At 39.3% G+C, this 15,101-nt stretch overlaps 1 protein-coding gene across 1 annotated transcript in view; it reads left to right on the top strand.

Moving 5' to 3' along the window:
- The first annotated feature begins 238 nt into the window (after positions 1 to 238).
- Positions 239 to 15,101, top strand: part of CENPF (centromere protein F) — a 44,735-nt gene continuing 29,872 nt past the window's right edge. Inside the window, exons 1-7 of the mRNA XM_065631142.1 lie at positions 239 to 322; positions 4,347 to 4,551; positions 6,085 to 6,281; positions 8,065 to 8,180; positions 10,250 to 10,341; positions 13,088 to 13,355; positions 14,475 to 14,677. Of these exons, the coding sequence (XP_065487214.1) occupies positions 4,390 to 4,551; positions 6,085 to 6,281; positions 8,065 to 8,180; positions 10,250 to 10,341; positions 13,088 to 13,355; positions 14,475 to 14,677 (1,038 nt within the window). The 5' untranslated portion in view covers positions 239 to 322; positions 4,347 to 4,389. The remainder of the gene's footprint in view (positions 323 to 4,346; positions 4,552 to 6,084; positions 6,282 to 8,064; positions 8,181 to 10,249; positions 10,342 to 13,087; positions 13,356 to 14,474; positions 14,678 to 15,101) is intronic.

Genomic DNA, 15,101 nt, shown 5'->3' on the forward strand with positions numbered 1-15,101 from the left:
ACTGGTCTTTATTAGCGCAGACTTAACTTTGCAACTCCAGTACTAACACCTAAACTGCCAGCTTCTCAGTTACCTACCCATATTGGCAGAGATGGAGAATTTTGTTTTCCAGAGGCAAGAGGCATCACTTAGTACAGGGTGGGGTTTGGGTGAGGCTAAGGGAAATGATCTGGCTTTCTTCTCTTTCACCCCCAACCTGGCAGAACTTCTGCTTCTCCTGCGCCTCGACAGGGAAGCTGGGAAACTAGAACCATGTCAGACACAGAGCGCCTGGCCTGCTTCTCTCTTTTGCTGGGTGAACGGGATTGCTCCAGCTCCTCAGGTGCTCTTTGATGTGGGTGCACGTGTGTGTGTGTGTGTGTGTGTGTGCGTATATATATATATATATATGAAATAGGCATTACCTGACAGATTCTGAGTCTGACAAGGAACAATATGGGGGAAAAGCTCTGTCTGGTTTCTGCTCCTTGTAGTGTCCAAGCAGCGTGGGATTTTCTCATCAGAAGCTCTTTCCCTTTCTTTCTTTTCTGGTTTTGTTCCATTGTGTACTCCGACACAAGCTGCAGTAATATGAATCCAACGTTCAGTGGGTTTTGTATTCTACTTACTGTTCTGCCCTTTACCAAATTTTATAGTATGGAATGCGGATGAGAAAACATAAATGGTGATTTTTAACATTTGGTAAGAACTGAATGGAAAAGCCACTTCACAAGGCTGAGGTAGTTTTCTCTGCTCAAAATCATGGGGTGCTCCAAATTGGAGAATTTTGAAAGCCTCTTAGAAAGACCTCAAGAATTCTAGCCAATAGAGAGTTATAAAATAATAACAAGCACTAGGCAAACTGATGGTTGCTAACACCCTTTATAACTTATTATTTGTTCATAGTATTTGACCTTATTCTTGTATTTTACAGTTTGATCTTATACTTACTAACATTTTTGTATCTTATATTTACTTTTGATAACTAATATATACAATACTTACAAAACTAATGTGCAAAATAAGGTTGATATGGCAAAACAAAAAGCAAGGTTCTGTATTCTTCATGAGTTCTTTTCTCTTTCATGATAATTAGTTAGTTGCTGCAATAGCCACGTAAAGGGTGCCAAATATGAAAGAATTCATTTGTAGTTCATTATCAACAGAAACCCAGTACAAATCTGACCATTCTTAGAAACAGGCTTCAGCACAAATATTCTCTCATATTTAAGTTTACAACCAGTGGCCAGGTTCTTTTTTTTTTTTTTTTTTTAGCCTCAGCTATCCAGGCATTCATGAGACTCCATCTTAAAAGCTCTTTTGTTTTTCATGCCCTGTAAGAACTCCGAAGGCTGTCTCTACTCATTTTTTCCCCTTCTGAAAATATGCCACTGACCTTGGAAGTTAAAGCTGTTTTGCTGAAGCCTTCCCTGAGAGATTCATTGTGATGCAGTAGTTTAAATGCTAGTCCTCCCTGTCCATCAGTGGTCCCACAATAGCACCCGCAGTAACTAAAAACTCTTTCAGCTTCTGCAATTAACTTACAATTAAGTAACATTTGTACTGTCAAATGAGAAACACTTACTGAACATAACATATAATGAGTATTTACTTCTCATAGAACATTTGTCCCTTGTCCAGCGAGTGAACAATCCCCTTCGGTTCAGACTGGACCTCTGCTTTCATGAATTATTTGCCAGTACTACTATGTTAGGGGTCTCCTACTCATCCACTAGTTCTTGCTCCTCTGCTGTTCTGTGCTGTCCCCTCAGTAATGCCAGCACAGTCATCTGTGCATGAAGTTAATCACAGAATTTTCTACCTTTAGTTTTTTTGTAATTGTCATTTGTTAAGAGGCATTTATGATGGATCGGTTCCATCAACTCAATGGATTGTTGTTGTGCTCTGAGTCTAGTTTGGAGATTTTATAACAATGTGCTAGTGAGTTTGTTGCGCTGTATTTATTTATAGTCAGAGCTCCTGCTAGCTGACTGGTGAGCTGTTTAACTTACCAAGGAAGACGTGTTTAACGCAGTTTCCTAAATGAGTCAAAGGACAGTGCTTGAGTAAATATTCTCAGAATGATTAGGAGAGGCAAGTCATTTAATTGAGTAGACTAATGATTGGATCAGTAATTCCCAGGCTTTGATGGAAAACACCATTTTGTTTCAAACCCGCCCCCCCCCTTCAGACCGGGGAGCACCGCAGGAACCCTTTGGAAACCAGTCACCGGCACCCAGGGCAGGGCACAGGAGGTTTAAAAACCTTAAGCCTTCACTGTTGCCGTTTGCAGTCAGTGATCAGTGTGAGAAAACACTTAGAGAAAGTGGTTTGTTTGTTATCACCAGGGCAGTACAGGGACAGGTGCCTTCTCTTTTTCAAAACTCAGGTTCTCTGCAGGAGACCGCATCTGGAATATTGTGTCCAGTTCTGGGCCCCTCAGTTCCAGAAGGACAGGGAACTGCTGGAGAGAGTCCAGCGCAGGGCCACAAAGATGAAGGGAGTGGAGCATCTCCCGTATGAGGAAAGGCTGGGCGAGCTGGGGCTCTTTAGCCTGGAGAAGAGGGGACTGAGGGGTGACCTCATTAATGTTTATAAATATATAAAGGGTGGGTGTCACAAGGATGGAGCCAGGCTCTTCTCGGTGACAACCAATGATAGGACAAGGGGTAATGGGTTCAAACTGGAACACAAGAGGTTCCATTTAAATATGAGAAGAAACTTCTTCTCAGTGAGGGTGACAGAGCCTGGAACAGGCTGCCCAGGGAGGTTGTGGAGTCTCCTTGTCTGGAGACATTCAAAACCCGCCTGGACGCTTTCCTGTGTAACCTCATCTGGGTGTTCCTGCTCCGGTAGGAGAATTGGACTGGATGATCTTTCGAGGTCCCTTCCAATCCCTGACATTCTGTGATTCTGTGTGATTCTGTGAGCGGGAAAGTCATTTTGGACAAAAAGTCTGAAGCTGCCGTTACACCCCGACACCTGCTGCCCCTGCGGCCGCGCTTTCCTCACAGCCCTCTCCTCCCCACCCCCCGGGCCGCACGGCGGGGCTCCCTCGGTGCTTCGGCTTTGCGGGAAGGCGCCGATCGCGCATCTTCGCCCCCCGCAGCGGTGCCCGCGGCGGCGTTCGCAGCTCCCGCACGACCGCTCGCCCCGCCCGGCAGTGGGCACCGGCCTGCGGGGCCAATCACGAACCGCCTCCGCGCTGCCACGTCCAATGGAGTTTGAATTCTTCCGAACCAGCCAATCACGAGGACCGGCGACTCGGCGCTGCGCCCTCATTGCTACCGAGGCGAGGTCCGCGTGGCGAGCCGCGTCGCGGTCGGGCCAATCAGCGCGCTCGGGGGCGCCAATGCTTGGGCGTGTGGTAAACGGCCGGTGGGGCAGCGGCCGCTTTGAGTTGCGGCGGCGAGCGCGTCCTGTCCCGCCGGCGGAGCTGAGCGACCGGGAGCCGGCGCTGAGGGCGCCTCACGGCCGGCAGCCGGGGTTTGAGTGCCTGCAGCTATTTGACAGTGAGTGGGCGAGCGGGGGCTCGGGGCTGCCCGCCTCTGCGCGGCCGGGCGTGGGGCGGTGTCCCCGTGAGGGGACGGCGGTGTCCCCCTGAGGGGACGCTGTGCTACCCGGCGAGGTTCGTGACAACCCGAGCCTCCCAGTCCCGGCTGGGCTCTGCTCGTCCGTCGTTGATACCCGATTTTAATTATTTTGAGGTAATTCTTCTCTCGCAAATGATCTCTGAGCTGTGCTGGTGTTTCGAGAAAGCAAGCCAATGCCACATCCTCTGAAGGTGAAGTAATTACAACAGCAAAAAATAAAATCGTATGAATTTGTCAAGCTTGCGTGTAAGGACTAAGTGCCGTACAGCTGTTTCTGCCAGTAAAGAGCATTCTCGGCGCCCCAAGCTCAGCACTGTTGGTTTGAAAACCTGCTGTAGAGAAAGGAGCAAAGCTGTTGCCTAAAACAAAGCCACGGGTTGTCGCAAGGCTTTCAGGTTAAACTCCACAGAAGGACATACAATGCAGCCATAAGTGCTAACGACTTTCTGCAGTGTGAACTTCAAAGTAAGATGTGGAGAGAAACTTTCTGAAATACAGCAGTAAAATGTAATTATAAGAATACAAACCCTGTTATTGTTAGGAGATGGATTAACATGAGATTTAAAAAAATCTTAATTGAACAGATGTGTGTCAAAATAGGGCCTAATATTAAAAGATGCTGCTTGGTGTTCAGATCAGGAAACCTGCATGGTTGTGAAATACTGTATTCTAACAACTGCTAAGCTTAAAAGTGTAATTTATTTAATTTTTTTAAAAAATGGAGGCTTATTTAACCTCTTTCAAGGTCTAATTGTAGTTGTCTTTGTGTTTCAGGCATAGTACTACCCATTTTGTATTAAACAAGAATCCTGTCAATATGAGCTGGGCTGTGGAGGAATGGAAAGAAGGCCTCTCCCCAAGAGTCCTTCAGAAGATTCATGAGCTGGAAAGTCAGGTAGACAAGCTGAAAAAGGAGCGTCAGCAAAGACAATTCCAGTTAGAGTCTTTGGAGGCAGCTTTGCAAAAACAGAAGCAGAAGGTAATGTAGGTACTGCAGTCATTTCCTTAAAATGCCATTCTTCATGCCAAACACAATTATAAAAAGTTATTATCTGATTTTTGTTAGGGGGTGGGTTAGTATTTTGTTTCTTCCCTCTGACTGATCGGAAAGATAGCCTAGAAATACAAACCGTTTGTTTTAATCTTCATATTTCTCATTCTCCCATCTGTTTAGTTCTCATTGACTGTTAATAGAATTCCTGCTTTCTATACATGTTTGGCATGTATATTGTCCACCTCTAGGTGTTTGTTTACTTTGAGGCTTTCCTACATCTCTTTATGATTGGGAAAAGAAATTACTTTATGACTGTTAAAAATGTTAGTAATGACTGGGCCTGTTTTATGTAACAGAGCTGCACACTTGTCAGTCTTTTACTGTTTCACCTTTCCTGCAGATACCTATCATATTTTACTTGATTTCTGCAGTTTGACAATTTTTCTTTGTAAAATTTTCTTTGTAAAATTTGTGGTTTGGAATTTGGTTTTCTTTTTCTTTTCACCCTCCATGCTTCACAGCAGAAATGACACGTTTGGGTGAATTTCTTTTTGTCATGTTTGAATACAGCTCAGAGGCAATTTACAAAGGTTGCTATTTATTCCCTTTAGGCTGCTACAACTTTCTAGCAAAACTTAAACCTAGTAGTTTTCTTCTAGTTTCTTCCTGTGTGTTTGCAGGTACTTGTTTCAACCATCCAGAGGAACTGCTGTGCTCCCCAAATGAAAAAGGGTGACTTGAATAGGTGTGCTTTAAAACTCTCAGAAGCAGCAGCTAATATGCACTGCTTTTCAGTCAAAAGAATAACATTATGCAAAAATGCAGCCTGACCCTCAGAAGCTGCAGGGGAGGAAAAGGACATCCCTCCTGCTGGACTTCTTTTCCAATTTCAAAGCCATGACTCTTGATAATCATTGTGCACTCTGTTTAGTGAGTCAAAGTATTGTGGCTGTTGAAGATGATAGGCCCAAAAGAGAAGCGAGGTGATCAGTGAAGAATGCAGACTATGGGGTGTTTCAAAAAATGGATCTAATTTGAAATCACTATATCTGTGCGATCATGGACTACTCATGAATCAAACTCTTACCACTTGAAAGGGTGGGGCGTAGAGTTTCAAATGATTACTGCTTGATAACTCATTAAACCATTTGTAAATCTTTGTGTAACTGTAAAGTGTTGCCATCGTGACATATACTACTTTGAAATTGGGTCCATCTTTTTGAAACACGCTGTAGTGTGGGTTATTAATATTTAAGGTTTGGATTTTTTTATGAGCTTGTGTCTAGTCAATAAGTAGAAATTGTTAATGTCACCAAGTTGAATTTTAGGAAATGTGGATTTGTTCACACCCAAGAATATTTAAACAATGCGTATATTTGACATTTTCAGTGCTGGCAGGTTTTTGTAATGCTAGGAAGAAAATAACAGTATATAAACTTTGTTGTTAAAATAATAATAATTGCACAGAAGTGTAGAGAGGACTTGAGACATTTTTGAAATGGTTTATATTCCAACTAGGTTGAAAATGAAAAAAACGAAGCTGCGACGCTAAAAAGAGAGAACCAGAGCTTGATGGAATTGTGTGATAGTCTTGAGAAAGCAAAGCAGAAAATATCACATGATCTTCAAGTAAAAGAATCTCAAGTAAACATTCAGTCAGGGCAGCTGAATTCCAGCAAGAAGGACATCGAAAGGCTAGAACAAGAACTGAAAAGGTGAGGACTTGCTGTATGTTTCTAACCTGTGTACAATGGCTATTTTCTCAGGTTTTGCTCATTTAGTGTGTCTTTCATGGTCTTGTAGTTTCTCTTCATCTTGTACTTCATTCAGATTTTGTGACCAAAATTTCAAAACATTGTCCTGTCTTTACATACACACGTGTGTATATGGACTTCTATATAACTGCTTCAAGTGGCACACAGATTTAGCACCTATAGTTCCTGTTTAATTTGGGGTAATTCTGCAGCGTCATGTGAAAAGGGAGCCATTCATCCTGTGATTAAAAAAAGAAATAAAGTTAATCATAACTGAGTCACTTGGCAAGAGTAACCTACAAAGAGCTTGGAGCTACAACAAAAGTACATGGACAACTTGGTCTGTAAGATGAAGTCTACCAATAAAATATGACCCCTGGAAAGAGGAGGCATGAACATCTATTGCAATGGAAGAGGAAGCTGCCAAAAGTAATGGTGTCATATCTGAATCATTGAATCCAGTTGCTATGGTAAAGAAATGCCTAATTCATAATGCCTCAGCTTGTAAACATTGTTATTACTAAGACAGTACCTATGTACTGGCTGTAGAGGTGGAATGCAATTCATGCAATTAAAGAATCTTCTGTAATGCAGAGGATATTACACAAAAGGAACAGTTGCCCATGGTGAAGTGAATGCTGTCATCAGTTAAACTTGCTCTCATGCTAGAGGTACCCTCCATTCTTGAATAAAAGTATTTCAGAAACTGTGTGTCAATAAGGCTGAGTATCCTACCTATGCAATAAACTTGTGCTAGCGCTAGTAATGCAGAACTACTGTAACAGAGAGGTGAGTCTGTGATACCAGGTTTTGTGGTTTTTTTGGGTTTTTTTGTGGTGTTTGGTTTTTTTTTTTTCACCTTCTACCCCACCCCTCAGGGAAAACTGAAGATAGTTAAAGTATTTCATGGGAGAAGATTTTAAGTTTCAACAACACAATTTATAGCATGGAGAAACACCTGCTTACAGCTTACCACTCCTTACACAGCTCATTCATTGAAACCAGATAACTAGTCTAGAGGTTACTTGTCTTTACATTTCCCCTCCCTTTTACAGCACAACCCCAAGAACTCCTCTTCTAGTGGCTTGTCAGTTGCTATTAAGTGATAAATGATCAGTTATCAGCATAAACCCAAACAGAACAGAATAAAAAACCAAAGCTGATTGTCAAGATCAAGCTCTGTAGTAACCAACCAATCCTTTGTAGTGGACAGCTATGTAAAGTAATACAATGGGAAGGAGAAAATTCATTAAACTGGACTTAATTTTGGTAATAGATACATAGAATATCTTTTGCCCACAGCCTCTCTGGCATAACATTTGACAGCAGATACAGAAAACACGAGTGTGGTTCCATCAACCCCGTTGAATCTCACTAGATTCCTCAACAGAGTCTTATGTTACCAGTGTTTACAGTGATTTGAGTGTGTTTAGCTGGACTACAGCCTCATACAGAGAGACCTTAAGCAGTTCTGATTTTCATCTGCTTTGGTTTAGTTGGTTTGTTTGTTTTTTAGCTTTGGCTGCTGTGTAATTGATTAAATATATTGAAACTGCAAATAAAATATACTCTTCATGTTTCTGTGTTATAGTACCTAAAAATGTTCAGGGCATGTATCCTGACTTGATCTTTAAACTAAGTTCTTAGAATCGTATAACTTGTGTATTTTAATCTCTTAAAAATAGATAATAACCTTTTAGTTTCCATTGCTGATTTCTGCTGCTGCTTTGTTTTTCCTAAACAGATATAAATGTGAGCTTGAGAGAAGTCAACAAGCATCGATTGTAGGAGACTTATCATTCAGTGGCACTCCACAGAAAAGTTTTACTGCGCCATTAACACCAGTTCAAAGTCATAATGGTAAACGAATTTTTCTTCGTCTTGCACAGATAGTTAACTGTCAGTTTTCTTGGAAGTTGGAGGAATATTCTGAACATGCCACTTGTACTGATTTGTCTAGTGCCTATTATATAGCTTATTATGAGACTGTCATTCAAAGCACCATAGGTTCCAAGTTTAAAAATGTTTAGTGCGGATTGAACACTTATTGTAAATATTAGATCTTCAGCACTATGTCGATAGACAGGAATAGTAAGAATATCCATCAACAGACTGCAGCAATTTTTTGAATGCCTGTTGCTAGTGTTAGCTCTTCCCTTCATGTAGTGAAGAGTAAATTTATTTCTTCAGGTACCATAGGTACTTTAACTAAAGTTCAGTCAACAGTCATATATGTTATTTCTTTAGAAAATTATTTTTTATTTAGAGTATTATTGTGCATGATAATCTGCACAATGCATGCACTGTTTCCACTTCAAAGCATAACTTCTATCTTCAAATTAGTGACATCAAATAGATTTAAACTATTTGAATGAACTGAGAAACCAAAAGGAAGTTTCCTTAACTGGAGAACTGTTCTACAGCCAGATGCCCTTATGCTGTCTATGCTGAAAAACTTTGAGTTCAATATTACGCATGCTCTTTACCACTTTATTTGCTGTGAAGAAACATGCTACGAGTTTAGTGTCTCAATCTTACTCTGATGGGAAATCTGAGATACTTTCTTGCACTCGTATTCCTCTTAATATCTTTATGTATATCTGAAAAAGGGTACACTAGTGGCAATGTCAAACATTCCACTAAGCATGGCACTCCTGAAATGGGGATTAGATTGAAGTGATTTAAATAACTGTATTGAAAATGATATTGCTAGGGTGTTTTTTCATTTGAAAGCTGGAGTCTTAAATTCTTTAAGATTGTATAATCATAGAATATCCCAAGTTGGAAGGGACCCATAAGGATCATTGAGTCCAACTCCCTGGTCCTTGCAGGACTACCTAAAAACTTAATCATATGACTAAGAGCATCGTCCAGACGCTCCTTGAACTCTGTCAGGCTTGGTGCCGTGACTACTTCCCTGGAGACCCTGTTCCCGTGACTGACCACCCTCTCAGTGACGAACCTTTTCCTAATGTTCAACCTGAACTTCCCCTGATGCAGCTTCATTCCATTTCTTTGTGTCCTGTTGCTGGTCACCAGAGAGAGGAGAACAGCACATCCTTCTCCGCTCTCCCTCTTGAGGAAGCTGTAGACAGCCATGAGGTCACCCCTCAGCCCCCTGTTTTCTGAGCTGAACAAACTGAGTGATCTCAGCCGCTCCTTGTAAGTCTTGCCCTTTCACCATCTTGGCCGCCCTTCTCTGGACACACTCTAATACTTTGATGTCCTTTTGTATTGAGGCACCCAACACTGCACACAGTACTAGAGGTGGGGCTGCACCAGTGCAGTGTGGAGTGGGACAATCGCCTCCCTCAACTGCTCCCTGGAATCCTACAAAGCAGTCTCGTTCTAGAATTTTCTTGAGAGAGTTGTAGAATCCTATACAAATTCAAGAAAAGCAAAGCAGAACTTTTGTTTTGGACTAATATGCTACTCAGCAGAAGAATCCTAAATAAATTATTTGTCCAATTCCTGTTGCATTTGGAAGGAACTTGGGGGAAAGATCCAACCTTTTTTTTTTTTGTCACTTTGTAGTAATATTAATGCTATTGGGTTGCTAGTAGGAAAACTTATTTTTAAGTATATAATCTATGTGTATGTGTATATATAATGCAACACATCTATGTAATCTATATTTTTTAAAATGTATATATATGTTTTATATACACATGTTTTTCAGAGAGAGAGATTAAAAAAAAAAAAGATTCTGGCAGCTGTGATTTCATTTTAATGTCAAGTTCCAGATATCCCACCAATGTACTTTTGAGGTCCTAAATTACTGAACATATTGTATATACAGTTATTCTTCCTCATGATCTGACACTTCTGATAGCTGTTCATTTTTATCATTCCCATGGTAGGAATAGGCTAGAAAAGATTATCTGTGTACTAAGGTAAATTATGAAGAATTACTGATCATGTCTTTGTAGATGCTAAGTTTGAAGAATTAGAAGAAAAATACAAGAAAGAAGTACAAGAAAGAAAAAAGTTAGAATTAGAACTGAGAACCATACAGGTTAAGGTAAGTATCTCTTGAGAATGGTAGGTGTGATATCTAAGAAAGTAACTGCTGAGGGAGCTTGGAAAATTGAGTGGAAAACTAGTGAAATCTATTCTGCATCCCTTAAAAGTATAATTTAAAAAGAAGATAACCGATTTTTGTATGCTGCTATTCAGAAGTAATCTTAGCGAATCCAGAAAAGACAGCATAATTGAATAGCAAAGGAAAGAAGGACATAAAAAATGAGAACAGATTCTTCAAAAACTGGAAGTCTCATGCAAGCAAGGACAAGAAAAAAGTGTGACTTTTGCAAAGTTAAATATGATAGAATAATAAAATAACCTTGAAAAGATTATGAGAAATAGCTCGCCTAGCAACTAAACAAGTAAATTTTTCAAACACAAAAGCAGTAGGAACTGCATTAGGGAATCTCCGAGACTAATAGATCACTAAGATGTGAAAGCCCTCAAGGAAAAAGGGGCCATTGCAGAAAAATGGAAATAATTTTTTATTTAGTATTTACTATCTAAAGGCTTAAAAAGTTTTCTATATCAGAGCCTTTCTTTATTGGGGTTGAATCTGCGGCACAACCTCAAAAGTCAGAGGTATTCTTAAAATAGATTGATAAAATGAATAGTAATAAAAAAAATCACCATATACAGATAACATTTACCCATGAATTGATAGGGCTCTGCCGTGTGGAAGTGCTGAATCCCCGTGATGTGCAACTGGTTTGATTCTTCTCTTGATACTGGAAGGTGACAAGGATGATGCCATTTTTTTTAAAAAAAAGCTTACAGTGCTGATTCCTAGACATGTAGTTTAGTTGGGCCAACTTTTTGTCCTGGGCAAATTGTTAGAAGCTTAAAGCAATATGTTTATTGATGCATATGTAAGTGCAGTGTATGGAAAAAAGATGAAGCGTTTATGTGTAAAGGGAAATTGTGCCTCACATACTTTCGGAGTCTGTATTTTTTTAAGAATAAATCAGAGAATATGAGAGTTAAGTGTGACTCAGTATGATGTTGTTGGATATCCACAAAACTCCGAAAAAAATGAAACAATTTTGGTAAAGAGGAGTTCTTGTGAATTCGAAGGTAAAGATTGAGGGCTAGGAATAAATGGTCAGTTTTTACAGCTGAGGAATGATAACAGTGGTGCCTGAAAAGGACTGGTAGAAAGGACTGTGCTATTCGGTGTATTCATTAGTGATCTGAAAATAAGTTAAATAATATGGCTGGAGACCACACAGTATTTTGTAATACTAAATAATTGCAATAATTAAGATAGTAAGTAAAATTCACTGTAAAAAAAAAAAAAAGTGAAGTAATGCATCCAGAAAACATATGCATACCCAGTACAGTCAGGCTCCAAATTTAATTAAATGATTCCAGGAAGAGATTCAGCAATTATTGTGGCTAGTTCTCAGAAAAATTCAGTGTTGTGTTCAGCAATGATGAAAAATAATTTTTTAGGAAAAGAATTAAGAACTGATGAGAAAATATTCTTTGCCTGTATATAACCAAATGGCTCTCACATCTGGACTATTCATTGCAAATTCTGTTTTTCTCATCTCCAAACAGTTATGGTGCAAGTGGATGGTACAAAGACGAGTGAGGATCAAGACAGGAAACAGGGAATGGTCATTTCCCTATTTTTCCGTATTTTCATTACAATACCCGCTCTGCAGGCTCAGAACAAAAAGTATTTTAGTACACTGTACTGTGTAAAATGGCAGAATTCTTTTTCACGGAGTATTGTAAAAAGACCAAAACACAAACAGATCCAAAAGAGAAAGTAGATGTAAAGTATTTCAGTAAAAACTATTATTAATTCCCTTTCATTTCCTGGATTCAAACTTTTGACTCAAAACTCTGTAAATTTAAATGGCATGTAAGGAGAATAATTAATATATGCATGGTTAAGTTTTTATATTCTTTATCTATAAACAAGTTACTTTATAGGATTGATGACAATATTCTCGACTATATAGATTTCTGGTCTTAGCACAGCTATTCCCGTGTAACAACATATTCTCTGGTTGGACTGTGAAGTCAGGCTGGGTATTACTTGGTTTAGGCCTTTAGTTTAAAAAAAAAAATGAGAGGTATTTGAAAATCCAGCTAAAAAATACAATAGGGGCTTTAGTGTTCGAGGTTTTTTTTTTTTTTCACCTAAGGAGAAAAAAACCCCACATATTATTTTGGCTCTATTTAATTTTTCTGCAGGAAGAGATTGAGAGCTGGTACCTGGCATATTTTATTACTGCAATTTTGGGGTATTCTGTGTGACTAAGTTTAAATAAATAACTCTGTTCTGAATTTACCTGTGTTTGTCCAAAAGAACTAAATAGGGGTCAGATATGTTAGTCTAGACTTATATATTTCTTGCAGCTTACTTGTGTCAGCACTTGCCTGTGAAAATTTAGACTTCCATTTTGGAAATGTAGGAGTTAAATGATGGGATTTCTCTTGAAAAAGACGAAAATCTGAGTATGTTACTTATACACGGATCAAACTACATTTTTGAAGATCCTGGTTTATGTTTGTAAATATCAGCTGTTCTTGGATACTGGGTTAAAATTATTTCATTTACGTAGTATAGAAAAATATTTCTATGAATCAGTAGTTTGCACTGGTGGATGATGTGGTATTATAAAAACGTGAAGTGACCACAACCCATTATCTATTTATTAACAAATTAATTATTTTGTTATATGTTGGCTACGGAGCTGTGTAAAAGTAGGTTCTTTTTTTCTTGGACACAGAAAATAAATCAGCCTCAACTTCAAAGCTCTTTGAGTCACAGGGAGATTGCTCGGCATCAGGCTTCCTCATCTGTGTTTTCATGGCAACAAGAAAAGACACCATCTAGAAATCAAGAAACACCTGCAAGAGGAAGTTCTACAACGTCCTTTTTTCCATGGGAAAAAGAAACAAATTCTAGTATAATATCAGAGAAGAACGAGCTCAACAACAGCTTTGCTGAGAATTGTAATTCTTCACTCCTGGTCCAGCTAAGAGCACAGAACCAAGGTATCAGATATATTTCTTTTCAACCCAGAGGCAGTCTCCTATATGGTTTCATGAAAGCTGGTGTGTGGATAGAAGAGAGGTATTGAAATTAGTGCTTTAGCAAGGAAAAGAGAAAGATACCTGTTGCTGCCTTTGGCAGCGAGCCCAGTTGGCTGCTGGTGTGTGTATTTCCTGTGATCAGCCAGTACATGGAGATTATCCACAAGCTGTGGTATCTTTTACGTGGGGGGCATGAGAGTTAGAAGGAAGGAGTTCGTATTTTTTGGGGTGGATAGGGGACATCATATGGAAACGGCCTCCTCCAATAATTTCATTGCTCATAGAACAATTCTCTTAAAACAGAGTTAAAAAAACTCTTTAGGATTTATTACATCTCACTGTTAAATTCAATTATATTGCTTCCTTAATTTTGTATGACTCTCGAGATTGATGACCAAGCAATACTTGTGTTAAAAATTCATTGATTGAACACGCTTAATACATAACTGAGTTGGTCCATACTGGATGTTACTGGAAGCGCAGAATGCAGTGCAATGCTTGGTTTCGCTTTATATGTATGCTGCTTTGGGACAGGAAAAACATTAAAATATAAAATACTCTATCTACAGATACCCAGTAGCTGAAAAGCCTCTTTGAAGCAGAGGCTCACAGCTGCTCCAAACGAATGTTGTAGTGGTTACATTTCCTTTTAAAAACAATAATAAAAAATAGGTATGTCATGTGAAATCTTTCCCTGTGTTTAAAAACAAGAACAAACCCAAGCAAACAAAAACCCCAAAACAGCGGAGGAACAAATTGTCTTTGCCTTTGCAGCATTTGTGCCTGCCCTCGCACTTTGCTGTGTTCTCATATATTATGAAGTGAAAATGACTGGTTTAGAGTCAACTGTCTTTTGGCCTTGATAGTTTTGTTCATTGATGTAGTAGTATAAAAGGGGTGAAAGTTTTGGTTTTAGCTTGCTGAACATTCTACAGGGTGTCTGCCTGTGTCAGGAACTGAGGTTTTTATCAAACATACTAAATATTTTAGAATGTGTAGACACTTGGAAATTTGAGTACATGGAAGACGTACCTTTCCAAGCAGAAAGTATCCTTAACCTTTATTGTTTTTAAAATTCAGAGTTAAATTCCACTGTTAAAGACCTAGAACAACAATTAGAAGCTCAAGAAAAAGTGACAAAATCCCATATGAATAAACATCAAGAGACTGAAGTGCAGCTGGACAGAATGAAGTTGGAATTAACGGAGAAGGATAAAGTTCTGAACAAAACCAGAGATAAACTGACTCAAATGAGAACACAACTTGATCAAGCTACCACACAGGTAAAATGTTGTGTCACACATCTTCTGGCTGTCCTTACAATTCATTCCCAGTATTAACGTGTGTCAGTTTTCAGCCATTTTAGTAAGAAACAAAATTCTCGGGTAAGTTTCCTAAGCGTTTGCTGAGGATCAAGTTTTGAGAAGTATATGTTAGTTTGATACATATTACCTGTAAAAATGGAAATACTCATGAGCAGTCACCCTTTCCTAGAAAGCTCTTCTACCACCTGAAGAAATCTTTTTCATGGGCAGGTGAAATTGACAGGAATTCTGAAAAACATTTTCTGATCATGTTGCATAGAGCAACAATGACATCTGGTGGCAAGTTCTGACTTTAAATGGACTCTCATGCAGCTTCAGCAGAAAATCAGTATCTGTTGCTTATACTACAGGATATTGTGCGTGCATAGTCTTTGGATTGTAA

This window comes from Caloenas nicobarica, chromosome 3 (genome assembly GCF_036013445.1).
Source record: "Caloenas nicobarica isolate bCalNic1 chromosome 3, bCalNic1.hap1, whole genome shotgun sequence".
Lineage (NCBI taxonomy): Eukaryota > Metazoa > Chordata > Aves > Columbiformes > Columbidae > Caloenas > Caloenas nicobarica.